Genomic DNA, 14,763 nt, shown 5'->3' with positions numbered 1-14,763 from the left:
TGGAGCGCCCCCGTGCGGCTGGAGGCTGCACACCGTCGCAACATTGCATTACAGGAGAAACCGAAAAATGGCGGAGCTCAGGAAAATCTGTCCTGGGTCTTTGCTATGTCGTGTCAACTACTCGCGAAAAACACCGTTTCAGGGGAAGCTTTTTATTCTTCTCTGTATACTTATAGTGGACTCCGGGGGAGCTACCACCCATTGGGTTGTCACGGAGGATGGCAAAATTCAACAACAAGTATGACAGCTAACACATTGACCTGCTAACAATTAGCGTGTAGCCCTTTTTTAGCCGAAAATGAATTGTAATGCTTCTGCTAGATGATTCTACGAAGTCGTTTTGGCGCTGTGTTAAAGTTAAGGTGACGGGTTTATTAACAATGGTAATGTCGCTTACAGTGGTAAAATAACATTAGAAATTGCGCTGAAGTACAGCCTTAGTCCGTTAGCTTTTAGTAGCTACAATGAGACTGACGTTAACTGTAGATGTTTGAGGTCAAGATGTGACCACAATATTTAGGCCCAGACGAGGGTTTTCGTTCGAAACTGCTTACTAGTACTTCACCATGCTAAAGCTTAGGTGTCTGCAGTCTGTCGGCTTGGCATACATTCAGCTCTAATGCATACTCATGATCTGCAGTTTTTTCATGAGAAACGAAAGTCCCAGCTTTTGACAATGTCGTAATCACCGCTTAAAACGGACATAACCAACCTTAAGTGCAGTTTCTGACCTCTGATGTTGAATATATATATAAGGAAACACATTATCTATCTGTCCCTCTGCTCTATTCCTACACAGTCTGGAGTTATTATACCTGGACTTTGCACGAACCGGATTTGTAATAAATCATACATACAAGTTTATTTGGCATATTCTTGACTCTTCTGGCTTCTTGAATCCTTGCCGCTGTATAATCAAGAAAATATCATGACACTAGTTCCTCCACACTTGAATGCCATGTGTGCCTTGTGTGAATATTAGTCATCATTTAAATCCTCTATTTACTGTTAGTCATGTCCTAACATTGGCTGAATGACAACTATTCTGTTTTTGAGCTCATTTTATGTGAATGTCTAACATTCCATTGCTTATATAAAGCTAAACAGAGTTAAATCAAACTATATCTTTATATGTGTTTTGTGTGGTTTAAAAAAAGAATACTATGAGGTCTGTTAAATGTATAGGCGTGTCTCACATTAGACGTGAAAAGACTGTCAGCAATTCCTGCATCGTAAAATGTAGTCATTACAATCTGCTCTATTTAATCATCTAAGCGGACCAGTTTCACTTTGATTGACTTGCTGAGCTTTTCACCACTGTTTCCATGCAATCCTTCTTACCACAGTGTTGTTTTGACAGGTTGACTCCCCTTTAAATCTGAAACATCCGCACGACGTTGTGATCTTCATGAGACAAGAAACTCGTGTCAACTACCTCAAGAAGCTTGAGGTTTGTGTGTTTCATTGTCATTTAGGCATATCAAGTGGCTTCCGTAGATGCTATTTCTCTTTTTGCTCTCATTTTGACATTGAAGGTGTGATTGCCTTGCTTCTCCAAGCAGTCACGCTTATATTCATTAACTACCTGACTCACTGTGTTATTGTCATGCAGAAACAATTGGTGGCACAGAAGATACACATTGAGGAAAATGAGGACAGAGACACAGGGCTGGAGCAGAGACACTACAAAGAGGATCCTGACTGTGTCCTGGCGAAGGTCCCTCTGGGAGACCTGGACCTCTATGATGGCACTTATATATCCTTGGACAGCAAAGACATCAGGTTAGGAAAAAGAACATTCTCTCTTCAATCAAACGCTTCCTGGCCCATGTTTTTGTTGCTACAGGGTTTTTGTATGTCACCCTGCCTGTAAATAGGCTGAAAGCATTCTAGCCATCATTTGCTAATGAATAGGGCTGGATATCGAACCTAATCTGTTGATCCTGATTCAATTCAATCTGATGTGGGTCAGATCGATCTGATTCGATTCAATTCAGTCAAATTTGTGAAGGTTTAGTGATTCGAACAAAAGTACAATTATAAATAAAAATGGGAGAAATCTGTTTTCCAAATAGTTTTTGTTACCTTGGTTCATTCTGTTCATATTTCCATTCTTAATTACAATGAGCTTTAATTATTATTATTATTTTAGTATCATCAGAATTATTCTATTGAAAAGCATAGTTGTCACCCTTAGCTGAATTTGTACGATATATTTTTTTCCTTTTAGCCCCGAAGACTATGTGGATTCCCAGTCAGCTCTACCCCCAGATCTAGAAAAGCCTGACTGTACCAAAGTGTTTGAACTACCTTACAGCATCCATGCCTTTCAGCATCTCAGGGTGAGTAAAAGCCAAAGTAGGAAGGATGTTTACCAGAATCATAGCTTAACCTCTTTCAAAGTTCTCACACTTCCCTGTCTGCTATCAAATGTATGCCCTCATTTGACACTACTACATAACAGGTCCTTGACATACAAACTGCATATGTTTGTAAGACTGTGAAACCTTACATTTTTGTCTGAATTGTTTGTATAACTCTAATGTAAACATGGTGTGCGGAATGGCCCTTAAGATTATATTTAAATCAAATCCAGTAACAGTTTTACAAATTAGGCCCTGGCAAAGGCTTTAATGGTCTTTATTTCTCCTTGGGTAAGTATCCACAAATACAGTACGTGTTCTGTTATCTGGAAAGGGGAAAGCCCAAACATTACACTTCATTCATTAATCTCTTTTGGTTTCTTATGGGAGGACTGCAGCCAAACCCAGCATCCATTAGTGGTCACCAGTCCATATAATTGCAGAGATGCATACAGTGTGTAATTAGCAAGCTGTAAAACATTTGAATATTTCAGTTTTCCCAGCGAGTCAAAAGCAGAAATGTTGTAATTTGCAATTTAATCAATCAGTTATTATATACACAATATTGATGACTTTGTGCGCTCGTGAGCACATGGTGAGTTCTGACATGAGGGACTCTTCTTCCTGTCCTTCCAGGGTGTGCAGGAGAGGGCAAACCTTACCTCACCACTGCTTTCTAAGGAGGATCCCATTTTTAGTTCACTGTCTTATAGACTGGGCCGCAGTATGGATGAAGTCGGCCATCGCATCTATCAGGGCTTACTGAGGGTAAGGCCTGCATCTGTCATACATGGCTTCACTGTAGAGTTCTGTTTGCACAAATCAGATAAGTGAATGGAATGTACGTTCAATTATCAGATTTTAGTGATGTGGTTATAGCTGTGTAAAAAATTATTAAGCTGTCTACTTATGGAGAGGAGAGTAGATTTAAGCAAGCAGTAAATGTAATTTGAAAATATTAAATACATTGAGCAATGCAACCAAATAGTGTTAGAGTCAGAAGCCCCCCTTAGACAGTGTTATGGTTCTGTCAGTTTTAGAAACAATGAATCTTCAAAGAGACGGAAAGAGTATGCATGTTTTTTTAACTTGCTTGTGTGTTTGTGTATCCCAGAACTCGTCATCCTGGGTGTTGTACAATTTGGCATCATTCTATTGGCGTATGAAGAACGAGCCACGGAAGGCGGTAGACTGTGTGGTCCGTGCTCTGCATTTCTCCCCAAGGTAAGAATCCTCAAAAGACCCAATAATCTGCTCCACCACTGCACTTCTAGACTGTCTATACTGTGAAACTGTTTTTACACACAGGTGCCCACATTCTCATGCTTTGTTTGTGTGTGTCCTGTAGGCAGCACAAGGATGTAGCCCTGGTTAATATGGCCAACATCCTGCACCGCGCCCACTTCTCAGCAGATGCAGCCATACTAGCCCATGCTGCCCTGGACCTCACCTCAGATCTCTTCACAAGCCACTACACCTTAGGCAACATTTATGCTGTAAGTTGAAGACACATTAGTCCATGGCAGTGTTGTTTATTCAAATATCAAATGGACAAACTAAATGGTCATTCGTTGGTTACTTTACAAAGATCTTTACAGGGCAATACTGCCGATTTTACATGTTGTAACTGTTGCATTTCAGGGATCCGAACATGCGTTTCATATTTGTAGCCGAACTTCTGTTTAGTGTGTTTGTTGTTTTATTTCTGCTACAGTAGGAACTCTGCATAAAACAATGAAGTGTCTTTTAACATTTGCTGTATCCTTCATCTGCAAGTCACTCTTCTCTCCCCGTCTGACCAGATGCTTGGGGAATACAACCACTCAGTATTGTGTTACGAGCAGGCACTGCAGGCCGAGCCAGGCTTCGAGCAGGCCCTGAGGAGGAAGCATGCTGTACTCTGTCAGCAAAAGCTGGAGCAGCGCCTCGAAGCTCAGCACAGGTTGACTAATTTTATACATTATATACATACATACATTATACATTTAGCTCCTAAACCTTCCTAGTTTGTCCCAAAATATAGGATTTTTTCTTCAGGCCTCTCAGACTACATTGGACTAATACCCAAAGCTATAGAAATTTGCTGAAGGCTGTCATTACTGGAAAATGTTGATGTTTTGAACCAGGTCCTTTTGATTGTAGTATAATCTTGTCAAATGCTACACCCTGCTAGATACTTCAGCTAACTGTTTTGTGTTCCCCATTTTACCCACAATTTCTCCCCATGTTTACATCATATAGATCCCTACAGCGGACATTGAATGAGTTGAAGGAGTACCAAAAGCAACATGACCACTACCTTCGCCAGCAAGAGGCTCTGGACAAACACAAACTGCAGCAGGAAGAGCAAATCCTGCGCAACATTATCCATGAGACGCAGATGGCCAAGGAGGCCCAACTGGGTAAGAGGCCAGATCATTCACCATCAGTAGTTTAGGTCGGATCAGAATTGATTCCCCCCCCCCCCCCCCCATCGTCTGTGTGGTAGTGTGTACGTGTCAGCGTATTGACTTGTGTTTCAGGGAACCATCAGATGTGTCGACTGGGCCAGCAGCAGCGCAGTCTCTATTGCCCCTTTGACCTTCCTGTGCGTTACCATCGTGGAGATCTGTTTGAACATGTTCACTACGTCCAGGTGAGTCAATGTACTGCTATACTGTACTGGATGTTTAAACACAAGCAAGGATTAATTGCCGGTGATAATTAATGAGTGATGTTTGATATCACTTTTGATATTTTTGCAGAGAAACAAGACAGCTTAGTTTTGCATTGTGGTTAAAGTGAGTGCCCCGCATAGTCAAGACTGTGTGGCAGTAGAGATGTTAGTCAGAGGGTGCAACACGCTTGTTGTTGGGAGCTACATGTTTGTACATGCACACACACACACACACACACATACACACACACACACACACACACACACACACACACACACACACACACACGGGTCAGCTTTAGGATTGCTGATTTTGTCTGCTGGCGAGAATACAAGGGGATGCGTCACCAGCCTCACTGTAAGTGACGCAATAAGAGCTTTACCGATAATTGGTTGTAGATCTGACTGGAAATGGAAGTCATTTTCTGTGTGCAAAAACGTGTGATCTGCCCATTTCACAGTAATAATTGTGTGATGTGCTTGGACTCTGCCAAGGATGGCAGCACCCAAAAATAACGTGATAACTCCCTAAGAGTAGCGTTGTTACTGGTTCTTTCAGTTTTTTTGTATCCTTCTTAGCTGAACACTTAAAATACACTGTGAAATGATATCCTTAGCCTGTAAAAGGGGCTCTACGCAACATTAGAATAAGACAAGATGAAACTTAATGGATCAGAGTGGAAATTGTTGTGTCATGGATTGCTCAGTAGTAGGCAGTGACTGAAAGTGCCATAGAAGCAATTAGTACAAGTACAACATAATGCTACAAATAGCAAATGCAAGATACTGTGTACAAATAAAACAGATGGGGTAAGGTAGGATGCGTGCATTTTCCAGTATAAAGCAGCGGTAGAAGTAGTCTTAAATATTGCACCATAGTGTGTGTTATTCCACATCAGATGAAAGTATAGCACTGTGATGACAAAACATGATAAAACATGCCATGAATGAACTAGCCCAACATTGCAGTTTGTAAAATGTACCTGTGTCAAAGTACAGTGGAAAGAAAAAGAAGGAAACACAGCAACAGTTTATTTATTTAATTTAACTGGCTTTAAGACAAGTGAAATAATATTTGCAAGGTTTCAATGAATTTTGGTTGTACCTATGTAGACCTCTCCCAGGGCTCAATAGACATGGATATGAAAAACAAAAAGGCGAAAGTCACAAATGTTCCTACCTACCTACCTATATGTTTTGTAATTTCTTATAGTTTGGAGAGGAAGTATCAGTGGCTTCCAGTGTGGCTCTTGTGTCTGAGCATAGTTCAAACCGGACAGCAGCCAGCCCCCAACTCCATCCCTCTATGTTTGGAGACCAGGACCCTGCCGCTGCCCTCTGGGGCAACAATCAGGATTACAAACAGGTAACTACTTTTTTGTTACTTTCTAATTAATTATTGAATACATGAATGAACAACAACTTCATAGCATGCGTTCTGATTCTGAAAGTGATTTGTTTACATCAGTACTGAATGATACCCTCTAATGTGGTCATTCCATTTCACCTTAAAATTTGTTTTGGAAAACAAGTGCTCACAGTGTTTTTGCTTCAGGACGTACAGAGGATGCTTTGGCCTCGGAGGGCTGATTGTGCCCATGACTACCCCAACATTCCCCCCGCTCATCTCTTGCCAACATTCTACCTTCCACCTGAAACACAGGGCCTCAGGTCAGTGACAGTATCCGCATTATAGCTTAAGTATCCGCCTGGAGATGCAAAGTGATTTAAAGTGACAAAACTATGCAATTGTGTGTATTCAGCTCAGTGGCATCTTCCATCTATGGAAGCAACGGTCCGCCAGAGTCTGTAGCCCTCCCAGACTGTGATTCTGTCCCTCAACCATATCCAGTCCTCTTACCTGCCTCACTAGAGTGGCCTCTAGAGGGAAAGGAGCTGCCAGATCCGTTTGCCTCCCAGGTAATTATCTTTCCTGTATCTTGTATGTTCCCATTGACATCCAACTTATAAGAATTACATGTAAACATTTATAGAGCGAGATTGATTTAAATTGTATTTGTATATTGTAGTGCAGATGAATGCCAGAATATTGACATTACTGTGTTTGTTTACAGGTGCTGACTTTACGCAGTGGAGGATGGACACTTGAGCAGATTGGCTCCAGAATTTCTGAAGCTATGAAAAAAGTAAGTATATAGCCACGCGATCAAGTATCTGTTACATCTCACAGTTGGCAATTTCTTCCTGACATGAATCACTTAAACCTAAATAAAGCAGGAGCTAACTGTATCCTGGTTCTATGTGTAGGCCACCATACCCCGCTGGCAGGTCCACAATGAGGCCGCTCTATTCTGGCGGGCGAAAGGCAATGGCAGCCGTGCCCTGCAGTGCCTTCGCCAAGTTTTGAGCTCAGCCCCATCTTCACACCGCCACTTGGCTCTCACCAATGCTGCTAACCTGCTGTTACACCACGGCATGTCCTCCCACGCACACACACTACTGGAGCAAGCAATGGCACTGAATGCATCAGAGGTAATGTCACACCAATACTTTTTTTATATATATAAAGTTTTACCATTTTAAGTCATTTTACACTTGAAAAGAAATGCACTGTACTCCCTTTACTGTACATGTTTGGCCTTTATAAGTAGGGTACTTGCTGGATAAACGCCCAATATTTAATACAATATCTACAAATCAAAAAAATTGATGGAAATCTTCAACCGATTGAGGGCTGGATTCAAAATTTCACCGAAAATCAAAGTAAAGCATTGAAATGACAGGCTGATCCAACTTGCCTGAATTTCATCAAGCCCTAACTCATAATGTGGCCCCCGTGTGCCTGTATGCACTCCTGACAACGTTTGGGCATGGTCCTGATGAGTCAGCGGATGATCCTGGGGGTTCTCCTCCAAGACCTGGATCAGTGAGCTCCTGGACAGTCTGTGGCAGTACTTGGTGGCATTGGAGTACAATCAATACATAATGTCCCATTTGTCCAACGAGGGGTTTTGAAATGGAAGTCTGACTACTGTAGATCAAAATATGAGTTATTTAACAAGCAAGCTTAGGTTACAACTCAATGTTTCAGCACACAGAGTCAAGGAACTGTTTGACACAGCATTAGTTACTGAACTGCTACTCATTACTCAAATAAATGTGTTTTTGGTTGATTTAGCCATGGCTCATACGTTCATATGCTACCAATTTCCACCTCTAGTTAACATTCCTGTGTGTCTTTCCTGCCTCAGCCCCACACCCTGCTCAGCCTGGTTAGTGTGCAGTTGGCCCAGGGCAACGTGACAGGTGCTCTGGCCTTGTTCCGCCACATCCTGGTGACGGCTCTTTCATCCCCTTCTTCCATTTCATCTTTTGCGGGCTGTGACCAGTGTCGTGCCAGCATACCTCTTCTGCGCTGCCTGCAGTTCTACCCCTTCCTTTACAATCTTTCACACCGGCAGCCATGCCCACGTGAGTAACTCAAAAACACACGGTCTCATTTAGACTCTGCTGATTTCTAACATCTTTTTTTTCTATTTTTGTTGCCTTAATTCTAACAATACAAATCAATTTTTTGTTCTTAGAAAGCTGCAGTAGTGGGAAATAGCACTGGGCTGTTTCCTTTTGATGTCAACAGAGGCTGTACCTTTTTTCTTTATTCATATCAGTGGGAGTGAATTTAGCTTTGATGTGGCCACTCAATAATTTAAACGGCAGAAAATATCTGAAGCTGAATTTAGAAGGTTCTTTCTCTCTAAAGCTAAATATTGCTCCTATAATGCACACTGAGTACAAAAGGGTCCCACCAGCAGTTGTAAAACACATAAGATGAGAAGAAAGGGTAAAATACATATAGAAATAAAGGTTAGAGACATTGTTCGGACGCAGCTTAATGTTGGCTGACAGTGAATGAATCCACACACCTGGTTCATAATAAAACCAAAATATTGATTCTGCTGCCTGATCCAAGTACACCCAAATACTTGTGTTAATTCAGGCATAACTTAATGCAAATGAAGCACATGAAGGTTATTGATGTCATTTGCTGTGGGCCACACTAAGATGCAGTACGTTTCTTTACTCTGTATTTATTTGGTTAGGGTTGTGCCATGTTTGGAGGCATTGGATAGCAAAGAAACCTTTTAAAAAATGTTTTGAATGCTTTATGATAATAATGTTGTCTAAATGTGTTGTGATCCAGAGGGCGTCGGCTGCATGGCTGAGGATGACCTCAGTGTACAGCTAGAGGACTGGGAGAACATCAGTGAAGAGAAGCAGGACCCACCAGCCATTTCCACCATGGAAGAGTCTCTGCTCTTTGAGAGTAAGAACAACTTAATGACACTTGAGTGACAACAGTCATTCACAATATACTGTAGTATCAAAGAGTGCTTAGTCAAATAAAATAGATAAAAACAGATTTCTCACTTTAGCTTTAATACTATGTTGGCACAGTCCCAAATGTGACACAATATCTTTTTTGCATGAGCACACCAGATTTAAAAAAAGCCAACACTACATTCTACACTCATCTGGGTCCTTGAATTGAATTCCTTTCGCTCAGGGTATTAACGCTGTGTTGCCTGTCAATGCAGAATGAATAGTGTTTCTGTCTTGCTCAGTCTGCTTGCTGTACTGTTATCTTCATGACATTACTTTTGTTTTCCTACCTGTTATCCTCCACACCTTAGAGGTTGTCTTGGACAGTAATGGTTCAGGTGAAGCCGCTGGCCAGCTGCAGGCCTCCCCCCCTGCCTCAGCCACTGGTAAAATAACCAGCCCTTTTGGAAGTGGAGGAGTGGAAGGAGAGGAAGCATGGCAGCTGAAGGAGGACCTGATGGGAGCTTTTGAAGGGGCCCTGGATGTCGGGGGCAAACGAGGGGACTTGCGAGGTATCCGGGTGCTGAAGAACGACCGAGTGATGGGGGCCCGTGCTGGTGGAGGGCCCTGCTTCGGAAACTGTGAGGATGATGATGGGGCAGAGTGGGTAAGTGTGCACGCCCATCCTTCTCACATAATGATAACGTTAACTTTCATGCCCTCACTGGAATTAATTAGATTTTCTTATTATTTATGAGTGAACTTAGATAATTATTATTTCAAAATAACACAGAAAGATATGTTGAACATTTTCAAAAAAGCCTAAAAGCCTTGTTCGTGTGTATGGCATCACTGACTTCTTTTTGTCCTCGGTAATCAGATCACCTTCCAGGTTAAGCGGGTGAGGAAGGCCAAGGTGGATGAGACGGTAAGCAGCTCAGATGACAACCAGAATGGAGAGTCACTGCCTGGAGGACACTCTGTCCTGGAGATCAGTGGGCCAACTATCCCATCGCCTGGCCCATCAGGTACCACAGAAAACCATTTCATTTACATGGAGTAAACTTGGTTTAGACTAGAGATGAATGATGAACCAAAAATGTACCAGTATCAACAGTACAAGTCACAGACTGACCTAATCTGCTTGTGTCAGCATGTTCTGTAAAAGCCTTTTCTGGTATTTAGATTAAAAAGGCTTGCAGAATGGAGGAAGGTATTAATCCACTCAGGTGTTTCACACAGTAAAATGACTTAGGGCCTAGGCTGCCACCTGCTGTTAAGTAAATGAATCACAAAATATGAGATGCATTAGAATCTGTCAGACTCAGTTAGGCAGACGACAGCAATTGATCAATCAGACTAATAAATTGGAATTTGCTTTGCAGCAGTTCATTTGAGCAGCTTGTTGCAGTATCTGGACAAAAGTGTGTTTGTACGTGTACATGTGCGTGTGTGTGTCATTGGTTCACAATCAAAATCTGTGAAAGAGACGAGACCTTTGTCTTCATCATGTAATGGAGAGTTACGAGTTTTAGATAGATAGATGTTTGGGTGTATGACCTTGAGAGAGATCTGAAGTGTTGGACTTGACGAATGATGATTACATCTTTGTTGCTTACTCACAGGACGCTGGAGGGATTACAGCAGTCTGGGCTGGCCGGGGCCCGAGGAGTGCCAGAAGACACGTAGGGTGGACCTCACCACTGTAGCAAGTACCTGGCTGGCTGTCTCTGCTAAGAACATTGAGTAAGACTTTATTTTTAATTTTCATCTGATTTCAGCTTATTGCCAATATCTTCAAATAGCTTTTGAAGATGATACACAAATATATCTCTACCATAGCTGCCAATGTAATCTCAAATGTAATCCTACTTTAAATTTGAATTTAATAGAAGAAAACGGTAGGGTTTGTGTACAAATTCCAACAACTGCAACACAAACAACTCATGTTCTCTTTCCTGTGCTCGTGAAATCAAGGAATTCAATGAAGGAATTATTAAACAACAGAGTAAAGAACAACACAGTAAAACATGTTTCAGCGGTATCAGCCACAGCAGCTGCCAGTTACTACAACATCATTTCCTAACATAGGTTTCTAAAGCGTTTCGATACGGATCATTGCCAAAATAAATTCCTGTAATGTAAACAGACAGTTTTCATTGCACTTTAAAGCTATACAATAACACGGTCATGCCACCAAATTATAATGATAAATGCACATTTTCATGTAGTTGCCACATAGTTTGCCTACAACATGTTGGTAATACACTAATACACTTTGCTCATCAGTCACTATACATTCCTGGGGGATCGCTGAGTCAGGCATAATGACGTATCGCTCATGTAGTCAAACAGTGCCATTTGTAGGGTCACCAGGGCCATCAGTTGGCCTCTAGGGATTACGACCACAATCAATACAGATTCACACACTTCAGCAGTAGTTTAATTAAAATCCTGCTGTGACATATTATCAGCACAGTGTGTTTTCTATATTCAAAAAAAGCCAAAAATTTGCCATGAAGACTTGTTTATAGATATGTTTTGTTTTGTTTTTTTTCCCCTCTCTCAATCTCCCTCTCAGTATCACGGAGCACATAGACTTTGCCACTCCTCTTCAGGAACCAGCTGCCGAACCTTTATGTAACACCAACCTGGCTGCCAGCATGCATACCCTCGACCACCTGGCAGGGGTGGCCAATCGTGCCGCCATCCACTACACTGGAGAGAGCCAACTGCGTGAGGTGGGCTGAGAAAGAACCCATAGAATATAACAACCATGCATGCATGTTTGCTCTTATGTAAGCAACAGTTAAGAAGACAATGAATATGGGCTTCCAGTGAAGGTTCCAGGTCATCCAGGTCATGGGCTTCCAGTAACTGACAAAAAAATCCTGATTATCATAGTGTTAAAGAACAGTTTGAGTCACAACTTCTCTTTAGTAAACTGTATCAACTGTGTTAAACCTCAGGTACTGCAGAACCTAGGCAAAGAGAAGTTCTCCCCTCAGTCCTTTGAGCAGGTGGGCACACGGATTGCTAAGGTCCTGGAGAAGGTAAGAACTTTCAGATCTCCGCACGAAAATAATGTTTCAAAACAGTTGGTCAGTAGTCGGCTGCACCCTTTTTATTTTGAAAGCCCCGTTACAGCGCTTTGGAATATTTTCTGTACTTTTCCCCCAATCTGACAAAAATATACAGTCTACAGAGAAACCCGCTGCACTGAAACTCTCTTTTCTGCTGGCTCAGTGTGTCTCTACAAAGAGGGTTAGAATCACACAGGGCCAGCTAAGAGCCATGGAGTGAGAGCCAGATTCACAGACTTCCTCTGCAGCATTTCTGAGCAACACACAACATAAGAGTGCTTCTGGAGTGTTATCTAGCCACATCACACTCAAATACAGCTTTGATGGCCTTATTGTAGCCACGGATACTTTTGCAGTGGCTTTGCTAAAAGAATTTGCATATGTCTCTCTCATTTTGAAATAACTTATAGCAGTATTGTCTGAATAAAATTCCAATTGTTTTGAGAAAGTGACATTGGTTTTGCATTAAGGAGGATATATTTTGGTATATAATTGTTTCTTCTTTTGGACGAAACCATGCAGAATCAAACATCCTGGGTTCTATCCAGCATGGCTGCTCTGTACTGGAGGGTGAAGGGTCAAGGAAAGAGAGCCATCGACTGCCTTCGCCAGGCCCTCAATTACGCCCCCCATCACATGAAGGCAAGTCAGCCTCAACTACCCCCAACACACAACCCGCCTCACACCACTTAGGACACAACAAAATATACCAAATACAATTATACAGGTGTAAAATGTAATAATGTTTATTTGACGGATGCTTTTCAGGATGTGCCCCTTATCAGCCTGGCTAACATTTTCCAAAATGCACGGCTATGGGAGGACGCCCTCACTGTGGCCCGTATGGCTGTGGAGATCGCTCCACACTTTGTTGTAAACCACTTCACCCTCGCCAACGTCTACATAGCAATGGTAACGGCATCAATCACTTCTTAGATGTGATAACTTGAACTATTAGTTGATTGAATCTTGGCCTTTAGTAGTTGTTGTTAATAATAGTTGATGTCTAAAAGATTGAAATGTACTTTTACGAAAGAGACCACAACTGTTATGAAATGGTGATTTAATCCTGTAACCTTAGGGTGATGTGGCTGTCATGTGTCTTGTTTGTAGGAAGAGTTTGAGAAAGCCATGCACTGGTACGAGTCGACTTTGAAGCTGCAACCAGAGTTTGCGCCCGCCAAAGACAGACTACGAACCATTCAGTGTTACTTGCTGACCAAGAGGGAGCGCCGTCAGCCATAAACCACTCAACCATTTAGATCCCAGGACAAGCTCACAATCTGACACGCACACACACACACACACACACACACACACACACACACACACACGAAAAACACATGCACGCACATACACATCTGTAGCTCACAGTTAGATTTTAAAAAAAGAAAAAAAACATGTAAGAAACAGTTAAATTGTTGAATTGTGGTTCACGTCCATTGGAATCTGGATTTTGTCTTTTTGGAGATGTCACACCCTGAACAGAGACTGTACATAATTATGCAGCACCTTTTTGTTACCCAAGACTGGAAATTGTGACTTATCAAACACAAGTTTTTCCTGCAGCTTTGCTCTGCTGTCAAAATGGAGGGAATGATATAAGACCCCGCTGTAGTTCATTCTTCTGCCTCATTTTGATTTCAGTCAGTGCTGATTGGAAAATGAGTTCAGTGGCATTTTTTTGATGACATTTTCACCTTCTTCTAAGAGGGGACATCTACATTAAAGAAAATACCAGTATAGTATAATGTTACGTTCCTCTCAAAGGTAATGCCGAGTCTCTGTACTGACTGAAGTGACCGATGTAGCCTGGAGATGGCATTATATTTTAATTTAACTTAATTTGGACCTTTTAATTGAAATGGTTGTATGTTCTTATGTCTTTTGTTGAGATGGTAATTCATAAAACTAGTCGGATCATATATGCCCTCACTATTTCTGCTTCATAAAATGGATTGGACATCTCTCAGATGATGCACTTTGTTCTTTATCATTCCTATCTCTGTGGGACCTAAACATGATTTGGATTTGCTCCAAGCAAATTTGATTACAGAAGAGATGATCCGGAATTTGCTATTACATTTGCTTCTTAGGGAAATCATCTGTTAAAAAAAAAAGATTTATTTGACCATCTATAAAAGTGAAATCTGCAAGTGAAATCTGTATTAAATGTACATTGTTAAATGCAGTGTGTGAATTTCATCACTTCTCATTTCTATGCATTTATTCTTTATCTCTTTGGTAAATAAAAGCAAAGTTGTTTGGACACTAGGCATGAAAATATTGTAACAAGGTAGTTTTTCATGACTATTCAACAAACACTTGATGAATCTTTTCTTAGGAAATAAAAGATTCATTACATGTTTACTGTAGTGAA

The 14,763-nt window shown here is 41.4% G+C and overlaps 1 protein-coding gene across 1 annotated transcript; it reads left to right on the top strand.

Moving 5' to 3' along the window:
* The first annotated feature begins 44 nt into the window (after positions 1–44).
* On the top strand, positions 45–14,323 carry ttc17 (tetratricopeptide repeat domain 17). Its single transcript, XM_076155860.1, has 25 exons — positions 45–238; positions 1,361–1,450; positions 1,613–1,782; positions 2,231–2,342; positions 3,000–3,131; positions 3,478–3,587; positions 3,712–3,859; positions 4,166–4,305; positions 4,605–4,765; positions 4,886–4,998; positions 6,233–6,385; positions 6,575–6,690; positions 6,783–6,939; positions 7,095–7,166; positions 7,288–7,512; positions 8,232–8,451; positions 9,182–9,304; positions 9,672–9,967; positions 10,181–10,328; positions 10,926–11,046; positions 11,882–12,041; positions 12,270–12,353; positions 12,906–13,025; positions 13,152–13,295; positions 13,497–14,323. Exons 1-25 carry the CDS (start codon positions 68–70, stop codon positions 13,626–13,628), a joined length of 3,618 nt encoding a protein of 1,205 aa, XP_076011975.1. The 5' UTR covers positions 45–67; the 3' UTR covers positions 13,629–14,323.
* Positions 14,324–14,763: the final 440 nt, after the last annotated feature.

This window comes from Genypterus blacodes, unplaced genomic scaffold (assembly GCF_046128005.1).
Source record: "Genypterus blacodes isolate CSIRO-AG114 ecotype Tasmania unplaced genomic scaffold, CSIRO-AGI_Gbla_v1 ptg000067l_1, whole genome shotgun sequence".
Classification (NCBI taxonomy): Eukaryota; Metazoa; Chordata; class Actinopteri; order Ophidiiformes; family Ophidiidae; genus Genypterus; species Genypterus blacodes.
The sequence above is the reverse complement of the archived record's forward strand: the minus strand, read 5'-3'. Positions and strand labels throughout refer to the sequence as shown.

Bases quoted from the DNA above. Each gene is read 5' to 3' on its own strand.
- ttc17 (XM_076155860.1), top strand. From the start codon at position 68: ATGGCGGAGCTCAGGAAAATCTGTCCTGGGTCTTTGCTATGTCGTGTC. The intron at 3,132-3,477 runs GTAAGGCCTGCA...TGTGTATCCCAG, and splicing joins TCTATCAGGGCTTACTGAGG to AACTCGTCATCCTGGGTGTT. The intron at 13,026-13,151 runs GCAAGTCAGCCT...GATGCTTTTCAG, and splicing joins ACGCCCCCCATCACATGAAG to GATGTGCCCCTTATCAGCCT.